The 27,252-nt window shown below is 35.9% G+C and overlaps 2 protein-coding genes across 2 annotated transcripts in view; both read right to left on the bottom strand.

The window, feature by feature from the left end:
* Positions 1 to 1,187: 1,187 nt before the first annotated feature.
* Positions 1,188 to 24,276, bottom strand: LOC149784621 (uncharacterized). The gene is made up of 5 exons (XM_089932684.1): positions 24,144 to 24,276; positions 21,347 to 21,474; positions 16,596 to 17,165; positions 14,601 to 15,255; positions 1,188 to 12,479 (listed from the first exon to the last, which is right to left on the bottom strand). The coding sequence occupies exons 2-5, from the start codon at positions 21,407 to 21,409 to the stop codon at positions 12,421 to 12,423; spliced, it is 1,347 nt and encodes a 448-aa protein (XP_089788810.1). The 5' UTR covers positions 21,410 to 21,474; positions 24,144 to 24,276; the 3' UTR covers positions 1,188 to 12,420.
* LOC149784620 (uncharacterized) overlaps positions 24,171 to 27,252 on the bottom strand; it is a 62,360-nt gene continuing 59,278 nt past the window's right edge. Inside the window, exons 8-9 of the mRNA XM_089932683.1 lie at positions 26,963 to 27,084; positions 24,171 to 24,304 (exon numbers count right to left, since the gene is read on the bottom strand). Of these exons, the coding sequence (XP_089788809.1) occupies positions 24,286 to 24,304; positions 26,963 to 27,084 (141 nt within the window). The 3' untranslated portion in view covers positions 24,171 to 24,285. The remainder of the gene's footprint in view (positions 24,305 to 26,962; positions 27,085 to 27,252) is intronic.

Here is a 27,252-nt window from a genome sequence, read left to right as displayed (position 1 = left end):
CTATATTACATTTCATGTTGCATTTTACTGTTTTAAAGACTGTACTGTATTACATTTCATGATACATTATAGTGATGTGAGCTTTTTTTCTATTAATTTTGTGATTGTGTTTGATGCTGCCAAAAGAAACAATTGAAGTTTCGTCCATATTATTATAAAAGATGTATATTTATTTGTGCAACCTATCCAGTAAGACCATTCAAGTGAGTTCAAATAACAATCTTATCCAATGAGACCATTCAAGTGAGTTCAAATAGCAATCTTATCCAATGAGACCATTCAAGTGAGTTCACATAGCAATCCTATCCAGTAAGACCATTCAAGTGAGTTCAAATAGAAATCCTATCCAGTAAGACCATTCAGGTGAGTTCAAATAGCAATCTTATCCAATGAGACCATTCAAGTGAGTTCAAATAGCAATCATATCCAATAAGACCATTCAAGTGAGTTCAAACAGCAATCCTAACCAGTAAAACCATTTAAGTCAGTTCAAACAGCAATCCTATCCAGTAAGACCATTCAAGTTAGTTCAAATAGGAATTCTATCGAGTAAGACCGTTCAGGCGAATACAATTAGCAATTCATACCCTCAGCCAGATAAAAGTGCTCAGTGTTTTGTAATGATGAAGGTCTTTAATTATGGTTCAAAATCATTAATACCGTCATGGATATCATGGTTTTTGCCTCTGTAGAATCGGTATAATCTGTACAATTTTGTTACGATTCTATTTCAGTTATGCACATTCACTCACCACAATTCTTTTCCAGTTTGAACATGGATTATGAGGGATTGTAATTTGTTTCTTACCTGTTTGATATTGGGTTATTTAAGGTAAATTTAGTGTTTTTGATTTTAACGTAGCTTTAACAATTTTCCAGTCACATTGCTACGAGTGCTGCAGTGTGACAGTTTATAGTGATGTCTAGCACTGGGGCATCATGCTGCAGACATGTAGAATGATGTCTATCCCAGTCATATTATTCTGACCCCAGGCCAACCAGTTCTAACACTAAGCTGTTAATGCTAAGCACCAAGAAAGGCAGCTGCTAGTACCATTTTTGTAAGTCAATGGTATGACTTAGTGGGGGTTTGAACCCGTGACCTACAACCACTTAGGCCACGAGAGAGAGAGAGAGAGAGAGAGAGAGAGAGAGAGAGAGAAATAATGGATAACAGGACTGGATGATGGATTGCAAATATATTTATTGATTAGAAGTTTTCAGATGATATGTTAGGGTTAAATGATACAAAGAAAAAAAAGAAGCTGAAATACTTTTTTGTTTTTGGGATGAGGAGAAACCTGTCCATATTTAGAAACCTTACTTTTGATAAAATCATTGTTTTTGCCACTAATATATAAAGATGAAGTAAAAAGCAATTTTGAAATTACTTGCAGCTTTGATATTGTATGTATGTGTGTGTGTGTGTGTGTGTGTGTTTGTGCATGGATGTGTGTGTATATGTGTGTCTGTACATATGTGTGTACGTACGTGCATATGTATGTGTGCAGTACTGTTTCACTGCACAACAGTACAAAAGCAACCAGATGGTACCAACTAAATAAAAATGTTCCACAGATGTAAAAATAAATTGCATAAAACCTGTAGGAAGATAAACCATACTAACTAAACGTAAACATAAAATACAACAATAATAAATGGAAAAAGTAAAAAAGATTACAATTATGTGAAACGTATATAAAACAGAAGACAAATTGATAAAGGTAACATTTACATTCTGTAAAACATCTAGTCAAAACCTGTTCAATAAATCACATTCCATGAAAACGTTTAAGATTTTCTTGGGTCTTCATTTGGATTAAATAAAAAACAAAAAGGCAAAAAGAGATACAATTATAACCTCATGTTCATACTTTGATTCACTATACAAAGTTTACCTGGATTACTTGACCCTATTGCAAATGAGGAAGGAAATAGTAGAACAATAATTCTATGAAACTTTAGAAGCACACATTCGTCAAAATTACGCCAGTGGGATGAGAGGGAGGCATTTGACAATAGCAAGGGGTAAGTAATACACCATACAAATTAGTTTTATTCCCCTCCCAAAGGCTAAATATTAACAGCAGCAATAACCTACCCATTGCTATTTATGTAGATGAATTTGTCAGGCGAGAAGGCTGATGTGCCAAACTGATCAAAAAGAGACAAAAATGGAAGATACTCACCACAAGTGGGAGAGCTCTATTTATAGGTCTATGGGACACAGGTTGTTCTATAACTATGGGTCTACAGATAAAAATGCCTGTGCTTTTGCTATGTACCAAGCAGTGGTATAAAGAGAGGAAGATAGTATGGGATTGCCAAAATCCTGCATTAATGATGTCCTTAAAGGAAGAATGATGGGCCAATGAGGCATAAACAATCTGAAACCAACGGGCTTCTTGTTTCATAAAAAACAGGTCAAAATGAGTAAGGTGATGATAAACTCGTTTGATTGTGGTGCCAATCCACAATGAGATAAGAAAGGCCAAAATATCAATGGAACCCTTAAAAACAAAGTAAGAGACTTTTTAATCTTTCGATTTGTCTTTCAATGCACTGAGAGATGTTGCTTTTAACTGGACATAAAAGCATATCCTAATCATCTCCAGCAAACATTTGAAACAGGGAATCTCTATAGGTAATGGAACCACCGAAGATCAAATATTTTTGGCTAAATATCATGGTCGACAAAGGATGGAATCAGATTTGTAATTCCCATCAATCTAAAGACAGCCAGTATCAGCAGACAATGCACGAATCTTGCTGTGTCTTCTCACAAATGCCAAAGTGACACAGTCTTGAGTCTGAGGTCATTAAAGTACGTCTAACTCAAAGGTTTACATAGTTTGAGTTAAAGACCATAAAACATAAGATAGATTCCGTCTGAGAATTAAAGAATGGGCGACAGGACAGGTAGCAGCGGCTCAAAATACCTAATGAGATCTGCAAGGTACAGATCTGAACCGATTGCTGAACAGAGAATTTTAAAGTGTTGGAAATGATAACTCTACAACTTTTGTAATCTAACACTGAATATATTTTGTTCTTGAAAGAACTAAATGAAATCAGCAACGGAAGTTAGAGAGGGACAGCTAATTTCAACGTATTTCCTATTGCATCAATCATAAAAGATTCTCCACCTGGCCTCACAGACACTGGATGTTGTAGTATGATACAACTGGAAACCATCCTCAAACACGTGTTATTGTGGATAGATCACCCAAGATGAGTTAAGAAGGTGGAGAATGTGCGGAATACTGTGTAGGAGGAAGACCGCATTGTGACAGAAGATCCCTACTGTGAGCTATAGACCTCAGTTGATCTATCAAGAAGTCTATAAATAGCTGAACAATGACTGCTGAACAACGGAGATTATGTAAATGATGTTATCTGCGGACGTTCGGGCATTTTGTGAGAAATTGAGGAAGCATTCAGAACAGTGGGAATACGTATGTGAACAGATGATCCCAATGGAAGCTGAATGCATCCACTGTCCATGCTCTCTGGTTCAGGACTGGAGAAACACAGAAAGGGTAGCTGTTGTAGACACAGAAAGGGTACTTGTGACAAACATGTCCAGCAGAGGCTTTTCCCACAGTGAAAAAAGGACTCTTGCCGAGTGGTAAGCGACCAATCTGGTGGACTGTTTTGCCTATCCTGGACAGACTGTCTGCTAATAGGTTCTTCTTCCCTCAAATGCGGCTGAAAAATGAGTCCACTTATAGTGGGCGCATTAGGCCTCTGTGAGAAAAAAATCCATTTTTTCTAGTGAAATGTGTCTGCAGTAATACTTGCCTAATAATAATACTTATGGGGAAATATTACAATCTTGCAAATAAAGCTAACAGTTATCTCCCCACATTGGTGATCTCCCCTTGGTACATGGATTGGCGCCAAATCCTTGTGGTGAATACTTGTGACAAGTGCCCTAACTTAGGGAGCCGACATGCATAGCAAATTCATTTGAGGTCTAGAAGACAGCTGAACCATGATTGTTGCACCACAAAGTGCTATGAGAATGATGTGCTATGTGAGCACTAATACTTGTGGAAGCAGTCGGAATAATGGGAAGGTATATGCAAACATACAAACCCACTGGAAGCTGAATGCATCCACTGCCCATGCCCTCTGCTCTGGGACTGGAGTAACAGAATGAGAGTCTAATGTTGAGCCTGGTAGCAAAAAGGTCCAACACAGACTGGTTCCTATTGAGAAAATGACTCTTAAGAAGCGGTCAAGAGACTATTCTGTGAGGCCTTCTTTGCCTGTCCTGGACAGACTGTCTGTTAATAGCTTCAGGTCCCACTAGATCAAACTGAGCATTTTAGGAAAAAAGATCTCGTGATAAAAGCTAGAGAAGTGGACTCGGATTTCCATTCCATGGCACATGTATCATTTAAAGAAGTTTCACTCAGATACAGTACTTGTGGTGACTGCCCTAACTTAGTGAGCAGATATGTGTAGCACATTATTTGATCTGGGGTAATTTTCCTGTATGCGGAATGAATAACCCACTTTACCCAGGACAATATGCTAATATATTATCCTTTTCCTCATAAATGCAATGTGTATTTAAACGTAAAATCTGTCAATCTACCGTAACAGCTATGTCAGCAAGGGTTTCTCTGAGAATCTAATTAAGTGCCGTGTTTTGATAACTGACTTGCGGAAGTGAATGTTGTATGGTTGCACTGCACTAAAAGATGGCCTCCTTTGTATTATCACCTTAATTATGTATTTGGAATCAAAATAAAGGAAGTGGAATAATATAACTATTAAAAGGCATGCAAATCCTACATACTTAAAACCTAGCAGCCCTGGTTGTATGTCAGGTGAAGTCACTTCAGTTGATCAACTGAACAATGTTATAAAAGTTACTGTGTATGTAACATAATTAAACTACCTTAAATTAACCGACTCACATAAATGTGATCAAAGATACCAAGGCAACCAAGCGAAAACGAATATTTCATAAAATAGCTTAGTTTCACATAATTATATGGGCCATTGTGGGCAAGCAAGTTTAAAAGAATTCCTGAACTGACAGAGATATCCTCAAGGATGGTAAAAAGTTTCACTATTACTTCCAAGGAAATACTGCACTAGTTTCAATGTAGACAATTTTCTCAGGAAATAAATGTTACTAATTTTTTTTTTCAGAGGAAAAAAAGGAATCTTGTTTGGTGGTGTATCAAAAGTTAGTGTAATATCCTGCTACCTTTACTCCCAGTTTAGCATTATACTATTAAATCCCACTCTGGGATCCAGACTAATCAACAAAACAAAAAGCAGTGACGTAATACACAGATATTTTCACATACATGTGATGGTCGTTGAAACCAGCTGGAACGATCTTTCACATGCTGGACATTTTGAAAATAAATGGTATCTATACAGAAAAAGCAACAACTTCATTAAAAAGGTGAGTTATTAACAATTATTATTGATGTGATTGTAAAATGAGGATTCAGTCATTAAACAGCCCAGTCCCCTACCCCCCCACGGCTTTCTGTGCTCAAGAGGATTGTTTCAATTTTTAGAGGTCTCTCGGTAACTCGCGCCCTCGCATATAGTGCAGTCTGTGTTTGTGGACCTCGCTGTGTCCGAGTTATCAAGGGAGAGGTGTATGAGCAGGAGTAGTAACTTAATTATCGAATCTGGCAACAATCCCTGTATCAAGGAGATCACTTTACCTCACTGCAACCTAGGTGGGTAAATAACATTAGGCTGGATTTGCAAGGTAGTAATGGTTCTACTATTATGATTAGGTAATGTATTTGAAGATGAAACCTGAAAATTCAGATGATGGGGGGGGGGGGGATTAACATTTTCTCTACATGCTGAGTAGAAGTTGGCTAGATTCCAGATTACACGAGTCCTCGCTGTGGAAAAAGTAGAATTATTCTTACATTCACACCCTGAACATACAAGGCATTCCAGGTGAGTGACCTTTCTGTAGCCATACTTTCCCACAGACTGTCTCGACATCAAACTGATGTTTATCGCTTGTTCTGTTGAATGAATATGAATTCCTATTAAATTGAGGTACGACCCATGTTGTGTTATAGCTTAATACACATTACTTACCTTCAACCAATCGTATTCTAAAAATAAGAGTTTACACCAACACTAAAAGTTGGGATATGATATAGTAATGTTGAGGACCTTTACTGAACTAATTTCCTAAAAGGGACAGGGGTTACTGCTATATAAAGAGAAGATATAATGAATGAATTGTAACACGCACTAGTTATAAATATGTTGAAGGGTGAACCACTAATAAGATTTGAACTTGCAACAAGCAATACTTTCTGGTCATGTTATGTACAACATATCCATTAACATGGATTCCTTGAAAAAGACTTCTGCAAATGGGTCAGGTGCCCGAGTGAACTGTGTCTGACTGACAATTCTTCACTCAGTGACTTTAAGTTCCTGCTGTTACAAAACAATATTTTGAAATTAAAGAGATGATAATGTTATGTAGCTTTTCTATCTTCAGTTTAGAAATAATACACCATGGAATAAATGAGTTAGTGTTCTAGTAATGAAGTATTGCTGTTAGAAACGATAGACCACTCCTGGTTGTGCTCTATGACTGTAGCATTTTAGTTTTGAAATGATAGACCACTGCCGACAGTGCTCTATAATTATATCTTTTCCATTTAGAAATCATAAATCACTCCAGGATGTGTTCTCTAACTAAAGCATTTATATTTAGAAATGATAGGCTACTTCTGAATGTGTTCTATAACTGACATATATATTTAGAAATGATAGACAATTCCTGACACAGATCCGTAACTGCAGCATTTCAATTTAAAACTATAAAACACTCCGTCATTGCACTGTACCATTTCTAATTAGAAATGATATACCACTCCTGTGCATGCTATGTAACTGTAGCATTAATATTTAGGATTGATATACCACTCCTGAGTGTGCTATATAACTGTAGCATTAATATTTAGGATTGATATACCACTCCTGAGTGTGCTATATAACTGTAGCATTTCTATTTAAAACAATAAATGATAAACATTTCCTGGCAGTGCCATACATGCCAACCCGTGGCGAAGAAAAAGTGCAACCCAATTGGACAAAAAGAGTAATTCGAGCTGAAAAAGGTTGATCAACATATAACATGATGAAAATTCAATGAGCATATGTACCAAGTGATTTTTGTATCCCTCTAGACTTTTAACATCAATTACTGCTTCAAGTTTTCGTAAATAACACTTTGAGCTTTATAAAGCAAGAGACTGTCATATTGCATTTCAAAACACTTTGTACAAGCTGAGACTATGAATGTTTTGCACACCAGTAAAGTACTAAGTGATGGGTTACAGAGCCTTGATCTGCATTCAGTTGTTTTTTTTTTTTTGTAACAATGCTGAACAATCTCTCAAGTCAGCATTATAATGGTAAGGAATTAATATTTCTTTCATAACCTGACAAAGAAGCGGAAATTTAGATCTTCCAGTTACTTGTTCTTTAAGCTGGGAAATAAGATGAAAAAATTCAATTCTGTCCAAATGAAGTACATTGTCAGGTAGAGTGCCAACTTGATACTTCAGGAGTTCTCTTTTTAGTTTATCAGCAGCCTTTCCTGCAGCATGGTGCATCATGACAGAGACAAACTGATATGAACAACAATGGAGACATTTTTCAAAATATAGAATGCAACCCCTTTATGAATTCCAGTCATCACTGATGCAGTATCAGCTGAAAACCCCACACATTTCTGCCTATTTATATTTATTCAAAGAATTATCATGCAAATAAAAAATGTTTTCTCCGGTGAAATCTACTGTTAAATCTGGTAATGAAAAAGAGCACTCTGACTTTGCCCTTTTCGTTGTCAAAGTCTCTTACACAGACTGGGTACAACGATTTGTCATCATAATCACTACTCCTGTTTGTTGCAATACTAAACGGCCGAATTGTCATGGCTTATGCAATTTTAAGTGAAGTGTCGTCTGCTAACCACCTAACTCTATTAGATGAATGTTCTTGCACATGCATATTTTCTGCAATTTCGGAATCACGACACGTCCTTTTGAACAAAGGTCCAATGTAATCTCTGCCGCTTAGGGGCAGTCCATGTTCTATTAAGAACATGGTACATAATACCGCTGCATTTATAAAATTTTTGTTCACAGTTTAGTTCTGCTGTACAAAAGAAGTTATCTTAGTATTGGAGTTAGCAAAATGAGCCAATTCAAGGTTTCTTTGTTTTACCACCATGACCAATATTAAAATCCTTTCCACACAGTCTGCAAGGGGCGTGAAGCTGCCCTAAAATGGAATGCTGTATTGTGTGATTCATGTATTCATTTCTGAATTGATTGTTTGTCTTTTCATAATCCATTTGTGAAATTATTTGAAAACATTTTTGCTCTAACACACGCATAGACTAGAAGAATTCAGAATTGACTTTTAGCGCCAAATACTTACAGACTGGTTCTGTACTAGATATTAATTCAACAAAGAATCTGCGAGCAAAGATTACAAGTTAAAAAAACAGTTTGTTCTCTCCTAACTAAGCCATACAGCTGCTATAACCAGAAACTGAGGTCAGAGGTTTGAAAGCAGAACCATCACATATCTTGGAAATAGGGCAGCTGCTATAAAAAGAACATAATAATGTTAGGAAAGGCTTGCAAGCCTATGGACAAGCGTACTCGTATGTAATAGTTACATATAATCCGTGCTTTCTAGAATATGTTCTGCGAGACTAATGAGATGTTAATACAAATGACAAAACAAATTATTTTTTTTGGAGGGGGATATACTGAAAATGCATAATCCGAATACATTTATGTGTACGGAATAATTTAGTGAACAAATCGTAATGATTAAGTCAAAAGCGTAATGGTTGACATGTATGCAGTGCGCTACTACAATAAATAAGAACTAAAAATAATATACAAAATAACAAGTTTTTTAATATTTCTAAGGTATCATACCACTGCAATAAATTGTATATTTGTATAAGTTAATAAACAACTAACAATTAATTAGGAAACAACATTCAAGTTACTTTTGAATAACAGGTGCCATTGCTAAATACAGCTCCTAATATATAATATATTTAAACAAGAACCCCTTTAGGAGTAAAATAAAACTTTCCTAAAAATTACCAACTCATGAGAGATTTTGTTTACTTGGGATGGCGTGATTTACATGGAATAACTGTATTCATTTTGTGTGATGATCAGGTTAAAATTATAGAATAATTATATGTTACTTGCTAAAATCATGATCATAAAGTGTACAGCGATGCACAGTGACGTTTACTCATCATCCCATAATAAGTCCCAATACTTTACCTAGTTACCTGGTTCATGTCAGTGAGTCTTATAGATACAGGTACAGATAAAACTCTTGCTGCCCAAGGCAATCCCTGCACCAATATGCAATGGATAACCTAGATACTTGATTCCTCAACCGGTATTCTATAGGGTGATAATACTTACTTGGTCTCTTGCTTCCCTGGGTGATCCCTATATCTTTATGTTGTTGAGGAATACCTGGTTCCTTGCTTTTCAAAGAGATTCATTTACCTATATGTTGTAGGGAATACCTGGTTCCTTGTTCATCAAAGTGACCCTTCTACCTGTATGCTTTATGCTGAAGCGAAGTTACTTCGTTCATGAGATAATGAGTTAATACATAAATTTATCATTGATAAGATGTGTTGGTATTTATACTACAACTATGGAATGCATTAATTTGATTCATGGATATTTACAGCACTATTATGGAATATACAGTGAATGTGTATTTACAATACAACTATGGAATCCATTAATATGATGTATGTGTATTTACACTGCTATATAATACATTAATACAGGGCTGCCAAATTTTTAATATTCACATACCTCTTTTGGGACATTGTTCTTATTGTCATACCCATTCTTCCAGTGTCACAGTGTTTTTCTAAGTGCAAAACTAAGTGATCTGCCGCATACCCAGTGAAACCTTTGCACGTACCAAACTTTGGAAAACACTGAATTATTAGGATGCATGGGTATTTACACTGCTTATATGGAATGCATTAAAGCCCCAATGCCACTATTACATGCAAAAAGTCATATAGACCAAATCATCTGAATAATATTGAATCATGAAAGATATTGATCCTACACATAACTGGGTGCCATTATAACTTGATAATATCGATGTTTCATCACATTATGAGCTTTGTGATTTCTCCCTTGAATTGAGAAACTCTGCCATGTTTCGCATGTGGACGAATTAATCTGATGTTGATCGGCATCGTCGTTGGGTCAAATAATTTCAGCCAAAAGCTGGAACAGAAGATTTGATGATCTCAACATAGTAAACATAAGCTAACACCATGCCATGTTCAACACAGTAGGTGATCCTCATGTTATACATTATTCTCATTTCGCATCTGATATGATGCAGTACTTGACCTAGCAATTACGAGATTCTGTTCTTCAAAGGCATAACTGACATACATTATCTTTTGCAAGACTAGGTTGTATTCTTACCAATTAAAATGGAAATCCACAACAGCTGGGATTGTTTTCAGACTAAAGTTCACCCATCAAAGTATTAAAGAACCCCAGCTGATCACCAATATTCACCCTGGTCCTATTTTTATCTAATACGTGCATTTTCATCTGAAAACCACTCCAAAATGGCTGGCCTGTGTCTCTTGATTTCCTCTACAATCAATCTGTCCATCACATTCAAATGTTTTTGTATTATATTAATAATTAACATAATTTGCTGAATGTATCAAATCATTTCTTTTGGAACACTTCCAAACAATAACAGAATTACGACCTACCTTGGGGACTGAATTGAGAGGTGACACATCTTATTTCCACACTAAATATTTGAACGTGGTTTACACCTAGCATCTTGATTATTTCAAAGACCAGTTAATGTCGGATAACGTTTTGTTTTACAAATCATTTCTTCCTTCAAAGCTTAAAGTTAGATTGGAACAATGATGAAATTTATGAAACCGGCGGCATTGGGGCTTTGACGCAATGCATGGGTATTTATACTATTACTATCAGACCATGGAATGTATCGATTTACAAATCAATATTTACTTTAAAAGATCTCAGACTTTTAGACCAATTAACCATAATGTCACATTATGTTATGCCATTTTAAGGTTACGTTTCCTTTGATTTGAATTGATGTACTAATAATTTCACACACTGTAATGAACTTTTCTTTCTTTCATCCTGTTGAATCGTGTCTTCAGTATGTAATGAAGTAGGATCTGGTCTGGATGTGTTGAAATGTCCGTCAGTTGAATCAAGTTTCCACTTCAGTGAGTTACAATACGGTCAGAATCGCCGAAACGTCAGTCAGGTGAATCAAGGTTCCACTTCAGTGACGTACAATCTGGTCAAAAGTACTGAAACTAATGATGGCCGAAGTTACTTCCATATTTAAAGCAAACTCAAAAACACTGCAAGTTCCAGAATTTGGCTTAATCTGTCTAGAGCTATTATGACACAGTTATAAATGAAGCAAATTGTTTGATACATGTACTTTTATAGGTTTAAGAGCTGTAATGCATAGTCTAGTGGTCCTACAGTACAACACTCATGGACTACTGATTTCCCACTCATTTGCTTCATCCATTGTGGATTATGACGGCTCTATTTCAAAGTTTAATGTTCTACAGTACAGGCATCATCCATAACTGATTTTCCACTCAACTGTTAAATTAAGTACACATTCTGCTTTATAACAGCTGTAATGCATAAAATAATGGACCTTATGAAATGCTATTGTTCGCTACTGAGACACTCATGTCCTTATGAAATGCTATTGTTCACTACTGAGACACTCATGTCCTTATGAAATGCTATTGTTCACTACTGAGATTATAAAGTCCTTGTTAAATGCTGTTGATCACTACTGAGACACTCATGTACTTATCAAGTGATTACCACTGAAACTCATGTTCTTATCAAGTGATTGCCATATCAAGTGATTACCTCCGAGACTTTCATGTCCTTATGAAATGCTATTGGTCACTACTGAGACACCTATGTCCTTATCAAGTCATTACCACTGAAACTTTTATGTTCTTATCAAGTGATTACCTCTGAGACTCATGTCCTTATCAAATGCTATTAATCACTGTTGAGACACTTATGACCTTATCAAGTGATTAAACCTGAAACTCTCATGCTCTTATCCAATGCTATTGATCCCCACTGAGACTCGTATGTCCTTATTGAATGCTATCGATCACCAATCAAACGGTAATGTCCTTATCGAATGTTACTGATCACCACTGAGACTGTCATGCCCTTATCAAATACTATTGATCACCATCGAAATGGTCATGTCCTTATCCAATGCTATTGTGTGATATGTCATGACTTTGACCTCGAGAGACTTCAACGTTTAAGCATTTGCTGCTTCAGCAAGGGCATCCAGGTCTGACACAAGCTTTTCTTTTACAGCTGGAAAAGAAAGAAAAAAATCATGTAAACAAGAATGTGTACATACATAAAATGATTACCGAGTACAACTAAAGATATAAAAACAAATGTAATCTCAACGTCATCGTACACCACTTTCATATGCAAGAAGCATAATTGACGTGAATGACACTCCAAACCTTATAGCCACGTGTGATAAGCAAATTTCCTATCAACTTCACCTGATACCTCATAATCACGCTAGAAGCAAATTTGTTATCAGCTTCACCGCATACCTCATACTCACATGTGATAATCAAAGTTTCTATAATTCATCTTGTGCATCATACTTACAGGCAAAAAAGCGAATTTCCATTCATTTTACATACCATGTCTGATACTCGGGTATGAGAAGCAAATTTCCATTCATTTTACATACCATGTCTGATACTCAGGTATGAGAAGCAAATTTCCATTCATTTTACATACCATGTCTGATACTCAGGTATGAGAAGAAATTTCCATTCATTTTACATACCATGTCTGATACTCAGGTATGAGAAGCAAATTTCCATTCATTTCACATACCATGTCTGATACTCAGGTATGAGAAGCAAATTTCCATTCATTTTACATACCATGTCTGATACTCAGGTATGAGAAGAAATTTCCATTCATTTTACATACCATGTCTGATACTCGGGTATGAGAAGCAAATTTCCATTCATTTTACATACCATGTCTGATACTCAGGTATGAGAAGCAAATTTCCATTCATTTCACATACCATGTCTGATACTCAGGTATGAGAAGCAAATTTCCATTCATTTTACATACCATGTCTGATACTCAGGTATGAGAAGAAATTTCCATTCATTTTACATACCATGTCTGATACTCAGGTATGAGAAGCAAATTTACTTTCAACCTGAACTGACACATCATACTCATATGCATGAAAAACAAGAGTTTTGTGGAAGATCATTATCTCTTACTTTCACAAAGAAATCTCCACAGTTCCATGTCTGACTTGCCAAAATGCTAATTTAACAAAATCTGAAAACTGATGCATACATTGTTAAGCCAGCAATGATATACATAATGACAAGAAGTGCCCTTATCCCTGTAAGACATTTCTGCTTGAAGCATTTCTGATGTGTCATGCTTAAAGCAACTGAATCTAACATCAGATACCAGTATTAATATAAAACTGCCAAAACGTGATTGGAATAAGCATCTTGAAATAATAATATTGTTTTAAAATAAAATACCTGTCCAAAGTACTACACCTATAACAGAAAGAAAATGCCGAATGATAACTGAACTGGACCAATGACATAGTGTAAGCTCCGGAGACTATTTTAAGTTATGTTTCTTATCTATTGTATGTCATGGATTCCACTGTATGTCGTACATTCCACTGTATGGCATGGCCTTTTATATGTCACGGATTCTATTGTGTGTCATGAATTCTATTATCTGTCATAGAATCTATGTATCCTCATTTTGCAATGTTATACAGGATCTAACTCTTCCATGCTTCTTTTATCTATGTGTCCTTAAATTATGCACTAGATTATGATTAATTTAATTTCAGTTTTATTATTTTCCATGAAACCAATGGACAACTACAATGTATATGTCACTAATACAATACGTGCAAGGGATCTGAGACATGGACTTGCTACTGACAATGTGTAATCACATCTGCTACAGGGATCAATGAGTCCTTTGTACTACCAACTTGGCTATATCAGCTCTAAATGAGACAGGAATCAATGAGTCCAGTGAACTGCCAATTTGGGTACTACAGCTATAATTGATAGAGGAATAAACGAGTCCTGTATCCTACCAACTTGGCTACTTCATCTCTAAATGATACATGGATCAATGAGTCTCAAGCACTACCAACATTGCTAACGAAGAAACAAATTCAGGAGCACACATCAGTTTTCTCTAATGAATTCTCAACTCAAGTTACCAAAAACAAATGATTAATAATTATTCATGATTGTTGAAGATTAGGCAACTAGTAAAATTTTGTAAAATTGTGTTCGTAAATTTAAATTCTTATTTATTCATTAAGCAGAATAATGCAGTGTAGTTTCATATGCTGAAAGGTCATGCCTAGAAGGAAAAAGTGGTAAATATAAGCTATCTTACCCTTTATATATTCAATAATTTTCTTTCTTTTTTCACGGGCTTCATGTGGTGTAATAACCTGAGTCCTACGCTTCTCCAACTCTCCCTGGTAACCATGGTCACCAATTATGGTTTCGATGTCACATAGCACATTATCAATTAGATTCCAGTAATCTGCAAACTTTTGCTGATTTATCTTTCCATCGGCAGAATGGCCACTAATGCTATTCCTGTACAAACGAATTCTCTCCACGCTAGCCCCAAGAGTTGTGTCCCTTGGGTTATCGGTTGGCGGGCTTCCCCAGAATGGTGTTGGAGGAGAAACACTGCTGACATTTCTTATCAAAGTATACAGCAAAGTAATGTCATATTGATCAACTGCTCCAATATACCGACCCTTGGGATCTGGGAAGACCAGCTGACTTTGATCCTGGTTCAGTAGAGCTTTTTGCTTTTTCCCTCCCTTGGTTCCCCCTTTGGTTAAGATGGCTTGACTGGCCAGGAGTGCTTGGCAGATGTTTGTGTGTGGTGCAGGAAATTGAGTGCGTAGGATTTCCCTCAGAGCATCAGCACAAACAGTTGTCAGTGCATTACACAGGCGAAAATGGTTGATATGCTCCTGGGTAATGGGGTCATCAGGAACTACCGAACTTTCGTCTCCATCTTCTTCTTGAACCTAATCAGAAAGAAGGACAATGTCATAAAATATTTTGGCTATAACAAAGTAAAAGCCATGTTAAAAATAAAAATCATACTCGCACACAAAATACACTTAAAATTTAATTTGTATGCATGTTACATACATTACATACATGTACATATTAGAGACATATATTACACATCATAAAAATATTCTTGCTATCACAAAATACATGTAAATATTACATACATATACATATTACATACATGTGTAATGCACATGTATGTCCACCCCATATATTAAATTTATATTGTGAGGATGACTTTTGTTATTGATTGTGGGCTGCAGATTAAATCTTTTGCCTATCTGACTTTATCTATAAAGATTTTGTCTACCTGACTTTTGTCATGGTTGTAAGTTTTAAACAAAATGTGTATCAGAATTTGAGTTCAAAGCCTTGAATTGTTTATGAGGTAAAATTCCAGAACATGCTATTGTGTCATAGAACAAGTGTGGATGTGCATACATTATGGAGTTGATAAACAAATGTTTTGTTTCTGTTATTGAGTTGTCACTGGAAATCTATTAAACTTATAGTTATGTTGCTAGAGTCAAAAGCATCTGACAGGAATTATTATTTAACTCATTTATTTGAATTACTAAACTGACTTTTCAGATTAATACATTACTTTGAATTTATGTGAATTCATTTAAACACATTCTGGACTGCATCATTGTTACATCAGGATATTCACAATCATCATTGCCATTGAAGGCTATTAGTACATGATATGGATATTCACAATTATTGGTATATAATATGAATATTCAAGACTATTTAATTAATTCAAGAGATTCCAAATTTTTTATTTTATCATAGGACATTTAGGGTTATTTGGAGTTTGATTCACTATATAGTCTTTTGATGTAAATCCCACATGAATATGGCCATCCATTTGGAAAAGAAACGTACCAATAATTTCAAGATGGCTACCATAGAGGCCATATTTACCGGACAGTTTGTACTATTTTCTTTTGAGAACAACTGGACACCATAAGAATTCTTCTGGTGAAAATCCCATCACACAATGACTTTCCATTTAAAAGGTGCATCCCTATGAAGAATTTCATGGATGGCTGCCATAGGTGCCATACTGGATGCCAGATAAGCACTGTTTAAATTCAGGATCATCAAAAGTAGACTTCTGTTAAAATTGATATGATCATATGACATTTTGGTTTGGAGGAATTATGATCAAACAATTTAAAGATGGCTGACATGTTGGCCGTATTGGACAGCAGATTAGTACCATGACCATTCAGGACCAATTTGACATTTAAGAAAGAAGCACTCCAAAGAACAAACTGTTTCTTACCTCTGCTTCAAACCAGAACTTGAGGACCTCACTGGACTTTATCAAATGATCGTCACCATGGGAATCGCAGAGAACATCTACACGACTCTGAAGGTCAGCAACAGGGATCAGGTTGTTTATACTGTATCCATCAGATTTTGGGCACCGTATAAACAACTCAAATTGCAAACTCTGTTCCAGGTTTCCAATAATATCGGACAGAATCAAAGTGATGAACTCCTTCACTTCAATGCACAGTGTGGAAGATGGAGTCTTCTCAGTAGTTCCCATTCTCGTCACTCTTACAAATATGACATGTCCCCTAAAGAACATCGTCAATCTGTGATTAAGGTCAAGCTTAAAGACACAACAACCACAGTAGATCAAGGTTTTTGAATTCTTCTCGACAACTGGCCAGCGGGCCACACAGGCAGCAAGCAGGCGATGGAATATGGGAGAAGGCAGGAACTTTTCTACAAAGACGTAGCATAGTACTGATGAGCTCTCCAAGTCAGACAGTGGTTTAGGGGAGATAACCTCCTCTGGTGCTGTTTCGCTAAGCATACACGGGGCAAGGAAGTAATTTTCCTCCTAAAAATAAAAATAGAATTATTAAGTTTGTAATTGTAATTTGCAAATTCCATTATTTAATGGCTAACTGAAATAAGAACCTGATTAACGTTACCTTATGAAAAATTAATGGGGCAATTAGCAGATCTAATCCTCTGGTTCATATTATAGTACACGTCACATAGTTCATGTACACGGTCAGAGTCACTTTTTGCAGCTATAGGTGTCATTTTGGCGAATTTGATTACACATACCTTTATATGGTGTTCATTTACTTCATTTTGCACCTTGTTCATAAAAATTCCATTGAAGATTATTGCATACATTTGTTGAAATATGCTTAATGGCAAATTCATTGATAGCGCTCTTCGACGTTTTTAGGTACAGTCAAGCAAGCAGAGTGATCTTGTTTCAGCCGGTTTTGTCACAGGCTATAATGTAAGAGGGAATGTGCCTGCAGTTGGGAAGAAGTTATACTACAAACATAAATAGAGACATGGCAATGTTGTCATTTATAAACAAAGCCTGGGAAAACACTGGCAGAAAAAAAAGGCACACAAGTCCAAAAAATTGGAGGCAATTATGTAACTTCATATAATCTTCTGCACGGTATGTCATGTCTTTTATTTCTATTCATACATAATACCAATTTTCCCATATAAAATCTGTTCTTTCATATATGTAAAGACTAGAAACAATGCTGTTAATTTTGACCTTAAAGAAATGTCATATGTACTATCAAAGGATAAAACTTATTGTATGCTACGTCTTTAAACATTCTTACTAGAACATCCTTACTGGAGATGAAAAAAGATGCGCACTACTTCCTGTTCACAAGATGGTACCTTGATTTCTCCCTGCACTGATAGTAGTTCAGTCTAATATTAACTTTCCTGACCCAGTGTAATGATGAACTGCCATTGTAAAAGTTCACTGCAATCGATAATTTTCATCTGAAATTTTGGTATGACAATTAATGTGTAGATCTCTCAAACATTACGACTGAATAAACTTTGTTAACACAATATTACAACTAAATTTTAAAAATAAATTATTTTTTAATATTTATTTGAGTGAATGAGCTACATGACCCCAGGGACTTGTACCTTACCTGATGAAGAATTCATGTTGCAATTATCAAATATAATCGTCTGAGTACCTGATTAGCATTACGTGATGAAGTATTAATTGGGCAATTATCAAATCTAGTCCTCTGGGGACCTCCCAAACCAAAACTGCAAGCTTGTTTTAAAGCTTGCAGCAAGCTTGCCACAAGCTAATTTATAAAGCTTGCAGTAAGCTTGTATTTGGAACATTGCAGCAAGCTTGCACATGCTTATTTTTGCAAGCTTGCGCAAGCTTATTTAACAAGATAGTGTCATAAGAATGCACAAGCTTGTTATTTATTTACCTAGTACAATAAGTATACACAAGCTTGCGCAAGCTTGTTACTTGCTTACACAAGCTTGTTACTAGCTTGCACAAGCTTGTTACTAGCTTGTGCAAGCTTGTTGCTAGCTTGTGGCAAGCTTGCACAGATTTCTTGCTACAAGCATCTGGGCTTTCAAAAATCAGACATGATTGTGGTTCCTCTCCTTCCAAAATAAACCCCTGAAAATGTGAAAGGGGCTCTAGGAGTCCGTAAGCCCCTGTCCAAAAATGCATTTTAGACTCAACTGCTCCTGGTGGACCATATTATCATAATATATTGCAAAGTTTTACTTCATTCCAACAAAATAATCTGCATCAATCAATTTTAGTTTTGTGGTTTAGCTGAAGAAACATAACTTTCCACACAAAGGAAAGCTTAATGTTTCTGCGTCTCCTGTGTTGATAGTCGGCGAAATTCTTTTGTTTTGCGACATAAGTACAGGCCAGTTAATCATGAAAATCCTGAAACTGGCTTGTGATAAGAGGGAACTTTGACCGGTAAATATAACAGTACATTAAAATGTAACTGTCTTTTATTACTTGATATTAGTACGATTACCGTAGTTTTGTAAAACAGGGTCTTGGACAGACCTATGAACTTTTCAAAAACCAAGTAGGGAGACTGAATAAAAGAAATAGAGATTGGGACCTAAACTCGGGAGGTTTTTTGTGGCATTTTTTAAGCTTTGTTTTCACAAAATATTGATAGATCTTACTGGTCCAATATGTGTGAAATTTGCAAAAAGACTCATCATTTCTCCCTGTGATGTGTCCTATTTTTCCCCAGGATGTGCTGTGTTCTCATATTTTGGTCAGCTGTTAGTAAAACTGCACAATAGCTAAAGATTAGTCTTAAATAAACAAGCAAGAAAGCCAGCACGACTAATTAAAAGTTAATCCTTATCCATGCAATTATTTTGTGAAAATGATTGGCACTCAGCCGTAATTGAAAGAAACCATGTTCTACACTACTGTGTGTTATGCAAGCACCAGCAATTGATTGGCAAATAAAGGATTCCCAATTTTGTTGAACTAAAGGTACCAAAATAGCTTGCCTTATAGTACTGTACATGTGGCAACTCCCCCTCTTAGTTTATCCGACCATATTCCCTTATTGTCGACTCGTAAAGCATTTAGTATTGTTTATTATAAAACATGTATTCTGAATTAGTTTTTTGAAGACACATTAGCTGCATGGTGTGTATTTTCATTCCTTCTTTTAATTTAACGATGGTAATTATCTTTGGTATATATGGTATAAAAATGCCAAGTGTTCATTCGTGCAAGTTTCTTTCTTGGCAATGGCGTTATAGCAGATGGAGTTTACAGCATTCGAACTGGTAATTTATGGGATTGAAATTAAATGAGGATTTTATTGTTGTGGTTTACTTTTTTGGTTCTTTTTTATTTTTGTATTAATTGTTGAGGTAAAAAAATCATTAATTTACGTGAATAATGTTCAAACCTAACATTCTATTTAATGAAGAACTGAATTCTTTATAGTAAAGTAATTATTTCGTCACAATAATAATTTACAGGTGATACAACAGAACATGTAGGACTTTTCTTGTTTAGAAGAAACGAAAATTGAAGTCATATTGTAATAATCAGGAGTTCTCTGTAAAAATTGGAAGATATTAAAAAATTGGGATATAGGCGTGGAGCGACCCCAAAAATCAGGTTTTTTCTCCTCCCAGCATACAAATTGACAGGAATACTGTAAGTTCGCTTACATCAAAGCAAACTACAACTCAGTTTTTATGGTATTAGCATCATATTGTTCGTTCGTTGTGTTGTCATGCTGGGATTACATTTTAATGAGTTAGGTATTTACAATTTCAAACAAAGTGAAAACATAATTACCGGTGCACTGATATACAATGCCCAATGCAATAATGCATAAACTAACAATAATGAAGTCAAAAGGGAGAGGTAGTGTTACAGCAACTGGCAAATGCTAAACTCTTGTCATCGTTCGATCAAGTTATACACAAATCTAAATTAGGCAGAAACAATCAAGAAAACAGAAAATTAAAAAAATTACTTTTCAAACAAGTTTATACCATTTCTTTTTCATGCACACCAGCCTCAAGATAAGTATACACATATTTTAAAAAAGATATATGTCTTTACCTAAATAAATGCATTTAGAACTTACCTTGTGCATCTTGAGATGTCTCGGAGTTGTAGGTCACCTTATATGTGGGTCACGCACTTTTTATTGTTTATAGCTGTTCAGTTTGGGGGTTGGCTTTTATGTGAATGGGCTTATACACAAGTATATATGGTAATTTTTTCACACTAAACAATTTAAACAAATTAGTTACTTTTAGATGCATTCAATAATGCTAACTTGAACATTTGCTGCATTACAGATGACATATTTTCTAGATGAAATTAACTAAAGGTACAGAATTATCTATGAACCGACAGGAAATACAGGCAAACCTGATGATGTTGTTGTTACCATTGTTGTTATGGCTTTAAGGACGTCTTTTAGCATATGGTAAGCTGTGCATGCTGACTAATATATTTGTGAAGAATGGACCCAGATAGAACTATCAAGCCATGAGAAGCTACTGGCATGTTTTCTGAGCTGAAGACTTGAACCCCCATGGACAGAGGTGAGATATCAGTGATCTGCAAAACTGAGTGCCATAGACAACACATATATCCAGAGTTCGAAAAACTGGATGAATGAAGATCATAAATAATTAACGCATGTTCTCTAGAATAGGGTGGAGACATTACAAGAACTTTTTTAAACAGACCTTGACTTCCTTTCCATCCTGATCACATGTCCTTGACCTGGCAATAATATTTGACTTCTCCATCACAAGTATGATGTGGTCCTTGTTATCATGGAATTCCGGATTTTCCTCCTTTGACCAGATTGCATCTAGAAATCAATAGCATCCGATGATTAAATGGACAGAACTAAGAATGTCAAATAGGTATATATTTAAATCAATAACATTAGATTATGATAATAACAGTAATAATAATGTCAAGTGTATTTATAATAAACTTTATTTGATTTCCACCTGAAAATCAAATAGCTACATATTATGAGTACATATTTGCTGGCATGAGTCAAGTTAACAAAACAAGAAACATTAAAAGCATCAATGGTGTAAAAATTATTTTTTCTCTGACTCCTTACTAAAATATACTTTCACATTAACAGGAAACTGTAAGCAATTACATGTCTTTTATGTAATGAGACAGTACTGTTTACATCTTACACTGTCATAGTGTACACCATTCTAAAGGTAGATTTCTCTAACAAGAAAGTCAGTGATAATCTGTCTCGATATTCTGTGGCAATAATAAGTCAGTTATAATTTGTCTCAATTTTCTGTGTGAATGTTCAGTCAAATAAGTGTGTGTCATTTGGAATTTTAAAGAAGCTTTTTCAGTCATATTGCTAAGATGTCTGCAGTGTGGCAGTTTATAGTGACGCCTAGCACTGGGTCATCATGTCGCAGACATGTAGCATGATGTACCACCCAGTCACATTATCCTGACAACAGGCCGACCAGTCCTAACACAAACCTCTTAATGCTGAGAGCCAAGCGAGGCAGCTCTTAATACCATTTTTGTAAGTCTTTGGTATGACTCGGCCGGGGATTGAACCCACGACCTCCCGCATCTGAGTTGGACGCTCTAACCACTAGGTCACCAGAGATGTCATCAAATAAGTGTTTAGGAGTGATAATATCTGTGTGTTTATTATTGTTGACCATTAAGTGTAACATTCATCAGTAATATACAGATCTGCACAATGACTCCAGTTAACATTATATATCTGTATTAGTTTTCACTTGGTATCCAAGGTATCTATTAGCTTAGAATCAGCTTATCAATGCAGTTAATTTGCTAACAGGATTATGTTTTTGTTTAATCCTAAATGACTTGCTACTTTAGATTTATAATTAACAAATCTGACTTCACTGGCACAAGTACATATGATGAAGATTAAGCTGTGTTACATCAGGAATTCAGGTTGTATAACAGAACACAGTAGTAAGCAAACAACCCTTGAAGAGACTGGCACTCTATTGGGTGTAAAGAATCTCTACGAATTCAATAAAGGCCATTCCTTCATTTTAACAGCTGAGTGTTGAAACCATCTCTGATATTTTTTAAGTATAAACAAGATTTTCAGAGTAGCTACTTGGCACTGTTTGTTTTCATTTAGGACACAGTAAATATCATTAGAATATTGTGGTGAAAACCCCATCTTATCTGATGGTTCATTTAAGTGGAGTAGTAGCAATAATCGTTTCATATTCATATTCAGTTTGGTGCAAATCGGTACCACTAATTATTTACTGTTCGATGTTTCATCTTCTGGATTAATAACATTTCTTTATTAAGCTAAAATATACTTAATTTTCTTCATCTCCATGGAAAACGATATGCATTTCAAAATAGTGATGCAAAGATTGGAGCAAACCAAAAATTGGTCTTGCACTCAGCCATGAAACATCGATAGACGTTATGCTTTTCGCATATTAGTGTGCTGCGAATTTTAGAATTGCGAATGTGCACAGGGGATAATACCGTTGTTTACAATTTACCTGTCATACATGTACTATATAATAATAGTATTATATAGTACATATATTCCAGATAAATTGTAAGCAAAGATACATGCCTACGTGGGCATGTGGCAGAATAATAGGAAAAAGCACACCATTAGTAAAAAATCATATAGATTTTGGAAACAATAAGAGCAACCCCAGCAGATTTCAGCTCTGGGGCACTTTAAACCACCTACTCAAGTTCTGTAAGCTACAAATGCTGAATCATTGTGTGTTTTCTTGTTGACTATAACCTGTCATTCTCAGCTGGAGATCAACAACAGTGATAGTAAAAGAGTATTTCCTATTGTGAGGAAAAATAAGAAAACATAAGTGCCTCCTTAGGTGCAGAACATTTGCAACAATTTTAGTCACCAGGATTAACCAGCAGGCAAGAAGCCTGAACTATATGAAAACAAATTTACCATAGCCCAGTTGAGGAAGTTCAAAACTCCCATAGCATCATATCATGACATATTATGTGAAGTTTGTGTATATCAGTAAATCTGGCTGCAAATAAATTTGTACATATAATCAGCGTAAATAATATGTTTCATTTTTATTATGGGATTTTCATATAATGCAAGATGGATTGAGCTAGTGTCATGGTATAATTTTTCAATCATTGTGTTAAAAATTAACCAATATGTATCCCTCTTTTCACTAATTGCGAGTCTCAAGGGTTGGCAGCTCTGGATCAGCATCACTTTCGCGTAGGATTGACTAGAAATTATAATACAAGAAGTAGTCTGATGAAAACACCATGTCAATAACACTTTTGATTCAGGAGGTTTAGTGATAACAAGATTTTCTAGATGACTGCAGTGGTAGCCACATTGGATGTCATTTTTATTTAGGACCAATTAGACAACCTCACATCTGTACTATTTTCATTTAGGACCAAACAGGCACAATATGAAGTGTTTTAGTGAAAACCGCATGTCAATTTGACTTTGCGTTACAGTGATTCAAAAGTACAAACCTATCAGTTCATGAGTAAGTTTTCCACTCCCTTTGAAGTCACGCCACTTCCTAAAGATGGCAGGGTTTTTCTTGATGAATGCCGCAGCGGTAATGAGAGACTTCTGAGCATCAATCAGCCACTGCGGGTCCAGCAAAATCTTCTATCTCAGTCCTTCAATGTTGAAAATTATGCACAGAATAAGAATTTGGCAGAGATTTAACAATATTTTCCATGTTCCTTTTAAGTCAAAATCTATTGATAAATATATTTGTATTGAGTAGTACATACTTTGCAACTGTATCAAACATAGGTAGGGTGGCCGAGTGGTCTAAAGCGCTCTCCATTATGGATCACTGCCATCTCACCTCTGTCTGCGTGGGTTCGAATCTTGGATTCGCTAATGTGGGTATGTGAGAAAGCTTGCCAGTAGCTTCTCGTGGGTCGGTGGTTCTTTCCGGGGTTTTCCCGGGTTCTTCCTCCACCATTAAATACTGGGGGCCATGTATAGCCTATCGTGTGCTTAAAAAAGGCGTTAAACCCTACAATAACAACAACAACATCAAACACAGGTAAATCTTTGTACATAATTCTTAAAGAAATGTACAATTCGTTTAATGTCAAAATGCATTTCTGAGACCACAAACAACCAATTACATGATACAAATGCAAATGATGTACAAATCAATGTAGATTTGGCAGCATTACTCATTTTCAGATATGTAGCACATTGCATATAATAGTATCCTGCATTATTTGTCCCTAGTTTTCACTTGCATTGAACAGATCACCTTGCATATACAATTGGAGTGGAGAAAATGACATCTTTTTTTCAAAAGAATGATCCTATAAGAGACTTTATGTACACCTTTGGTGTGTATACAGATGACTTCTTCCTAAATCGGAAGCCACACTTAATAGACTTTAGCATACTCCACTGATGTAGATAAAATTGCACTTTTTCTTCAAGCAAGTTACCCTAGAGGAGAATTTACCATGCCCTAATAAGGTGCATAAAAATGCAATTTTTCTTAAAGGCAGTGATCACAGAAGACTTTATACATGCAAAATTAAAGTGCATAAATGCCATTGTTCTTAAAGTGAGTGACCCCAGAGAGTTTACCATAACACCATTAAAGTGCATCACAATGCATTGTTTCTTGGCGAGAGTTTCTCAGGAAGAGACTTTACCGTGCCTCACTGAAATGCATAATAATGCCCTGTTTATTGGTGAGTGTGACCCCAGAAGTGACTTTACCATGCTTAAAATGCCCTGAAAATTAACAAGCATCCTGCCTTCACCATACCAGTATTAATCTTGGTACAACAGTGAGTTATCAATTCTTATTTAAGATAGTCTTATGTGTTCATAAAATAATATCCAACTTAACAAATTGATCAAGAGTACATCAAAAAGATTGACACACTATTGGGTGAAAGATTTTTCCAGAAAATCACCAAAGACCATTTCTTCCTTTTAACTGTTGAGTACTGAAACTATCTCTGATGTTCATGAGCAATAACAAGAGGCAACATATGCTTCTAAGACAAAGTGTACACCATGCAGTAGACTTCGATGCAACAGATGAAAGGATGCCTTACTGTTTTCCACATCTACAGAGGACCCCTGATCAAAGGTTTGGCTTGCAGTTAGGAAGCTGTGCTGGCTCAATGGGTAGCATGTTAGAACTCACAAACAAATGGGTGTGGGATTGAATCCTATCATCAGACCATTCTGGTCCATATACCACAGTGTGTCTTTTGGCAAGGCACTTTACTCTAATTACATTGTCACTAAATAATCTATGTCTGTTGCCGTGCCATCAAGTACCAAACCAAATCAAACCAATTGACCTGGTCATGATATGACACAAGTGGCTCGATGGCTTCATCATATCTGATGACCACAAAACAAAACCTGCACAAAATTTGCTCAGCAACTTGCATTGACTGTATGGTGTTGAGACTGACTTGTCTTGAAAGCCAGTGTAGGTGGCTGGTGAACATCTCTTCATTGTGGTGAGAATGATTCAGTCTGAAACCCAGAGTATGTGGCTGATGAATATCTCTACATGATGGTTGAGACTGGCTCAGACAGAAATCCAGTGTATGTGGCCGATGAATATCTCTCCATCCTGGTTGAGAATGGCTTGGACATAAAGCCAGTGCAGGTGGTTGATGAATATCTTTAAATGGTGGCTGAGACTGATTCAGTCTGAACACCAGTGCAGTTAGCCCGCTAAGATGGAAATGCAGTTCTTGTGATGCCTGATTTTGCTCCACTATATTAAACCACTAAATTAAATGTCATGTCAGTGGGTACAGACCAGACAGCCAAGGATTGATGCAACTTTAGTGTGGAAGAGTTTAGACAGGTATCTCATCTTACTAGATCCAGATTTGTTGAAGGGATCAGGTGTTAGCAATCATGTGGTGTATATCCTTGTTAATAATCTTAGCAAACCATCTGTGGACATCCATGCATTTTTACTAAATGACTGAGTCAACCTGCAGTCAGTCAGCATGTGGCATGGCTCACATGAATGATAGACTCATGGACAGTCATCAACCAGTACGGCTAGATGGATCGCTGGTCTAGTGGTGTATAGACAGATGGAAAAATAGAAATGTACTAATAAAGCTGCAAGCAGTCATGGAATAATTGTGACAGATGATGGAGCACAAATTCACCCAGGCCCATATATAATAGAACTTATCGATGAGAAAGATGGACCTTCTGTCTTTTCATGAATGCTGGATTCAAGATGCAAGTGCTGCTGCTCTCCTAACATTAACTATATTGGCGAATGAACTGAAGGAAGAAATAATCCAAATCTCACCTGAAGTAGAGGATTGTTCCCATCTCATGTTGGAATCTAAGGAACAGATCCAGTTCATCTCTGTCTTCAATACTAACAGATCCCGATCTATTTATCTCTTCCACAAGACTGAGGGGCGCAACCTAATGAAAAAAAAAGAAGCAAAACAACACAGTGTAACAACAAATATTATAAATCCCAATATCATGAAAGCAGTTGATGTTACAATGAACACATCAAACTTGATACCTCCTGCTTATATTACTTGGAACTCTAATGGCAAAATACATGCATTTAATAATGAACTGGAA

This window comes from Sinohyriopsis cumingii, chromosome 14 (genome assembly GCF_028554795.1).
Source record: "Sinohyriopsis cumingii isolate HCF-2022 chromosome 14, ASM2855479v2, whole genome shotgun sequence".
Taxonomy (NCBI): Eukaryota; Metazoa; Mollusca; class Bivalvia; order Unionida; family Unionidae; genus Sinohyriopsis; species Sinohyriopsis cumingii.
Note: the sequence above shows the minus strand (reverse complement) of the source record. Positions and strands in the feature narration are given on the sequence as shown.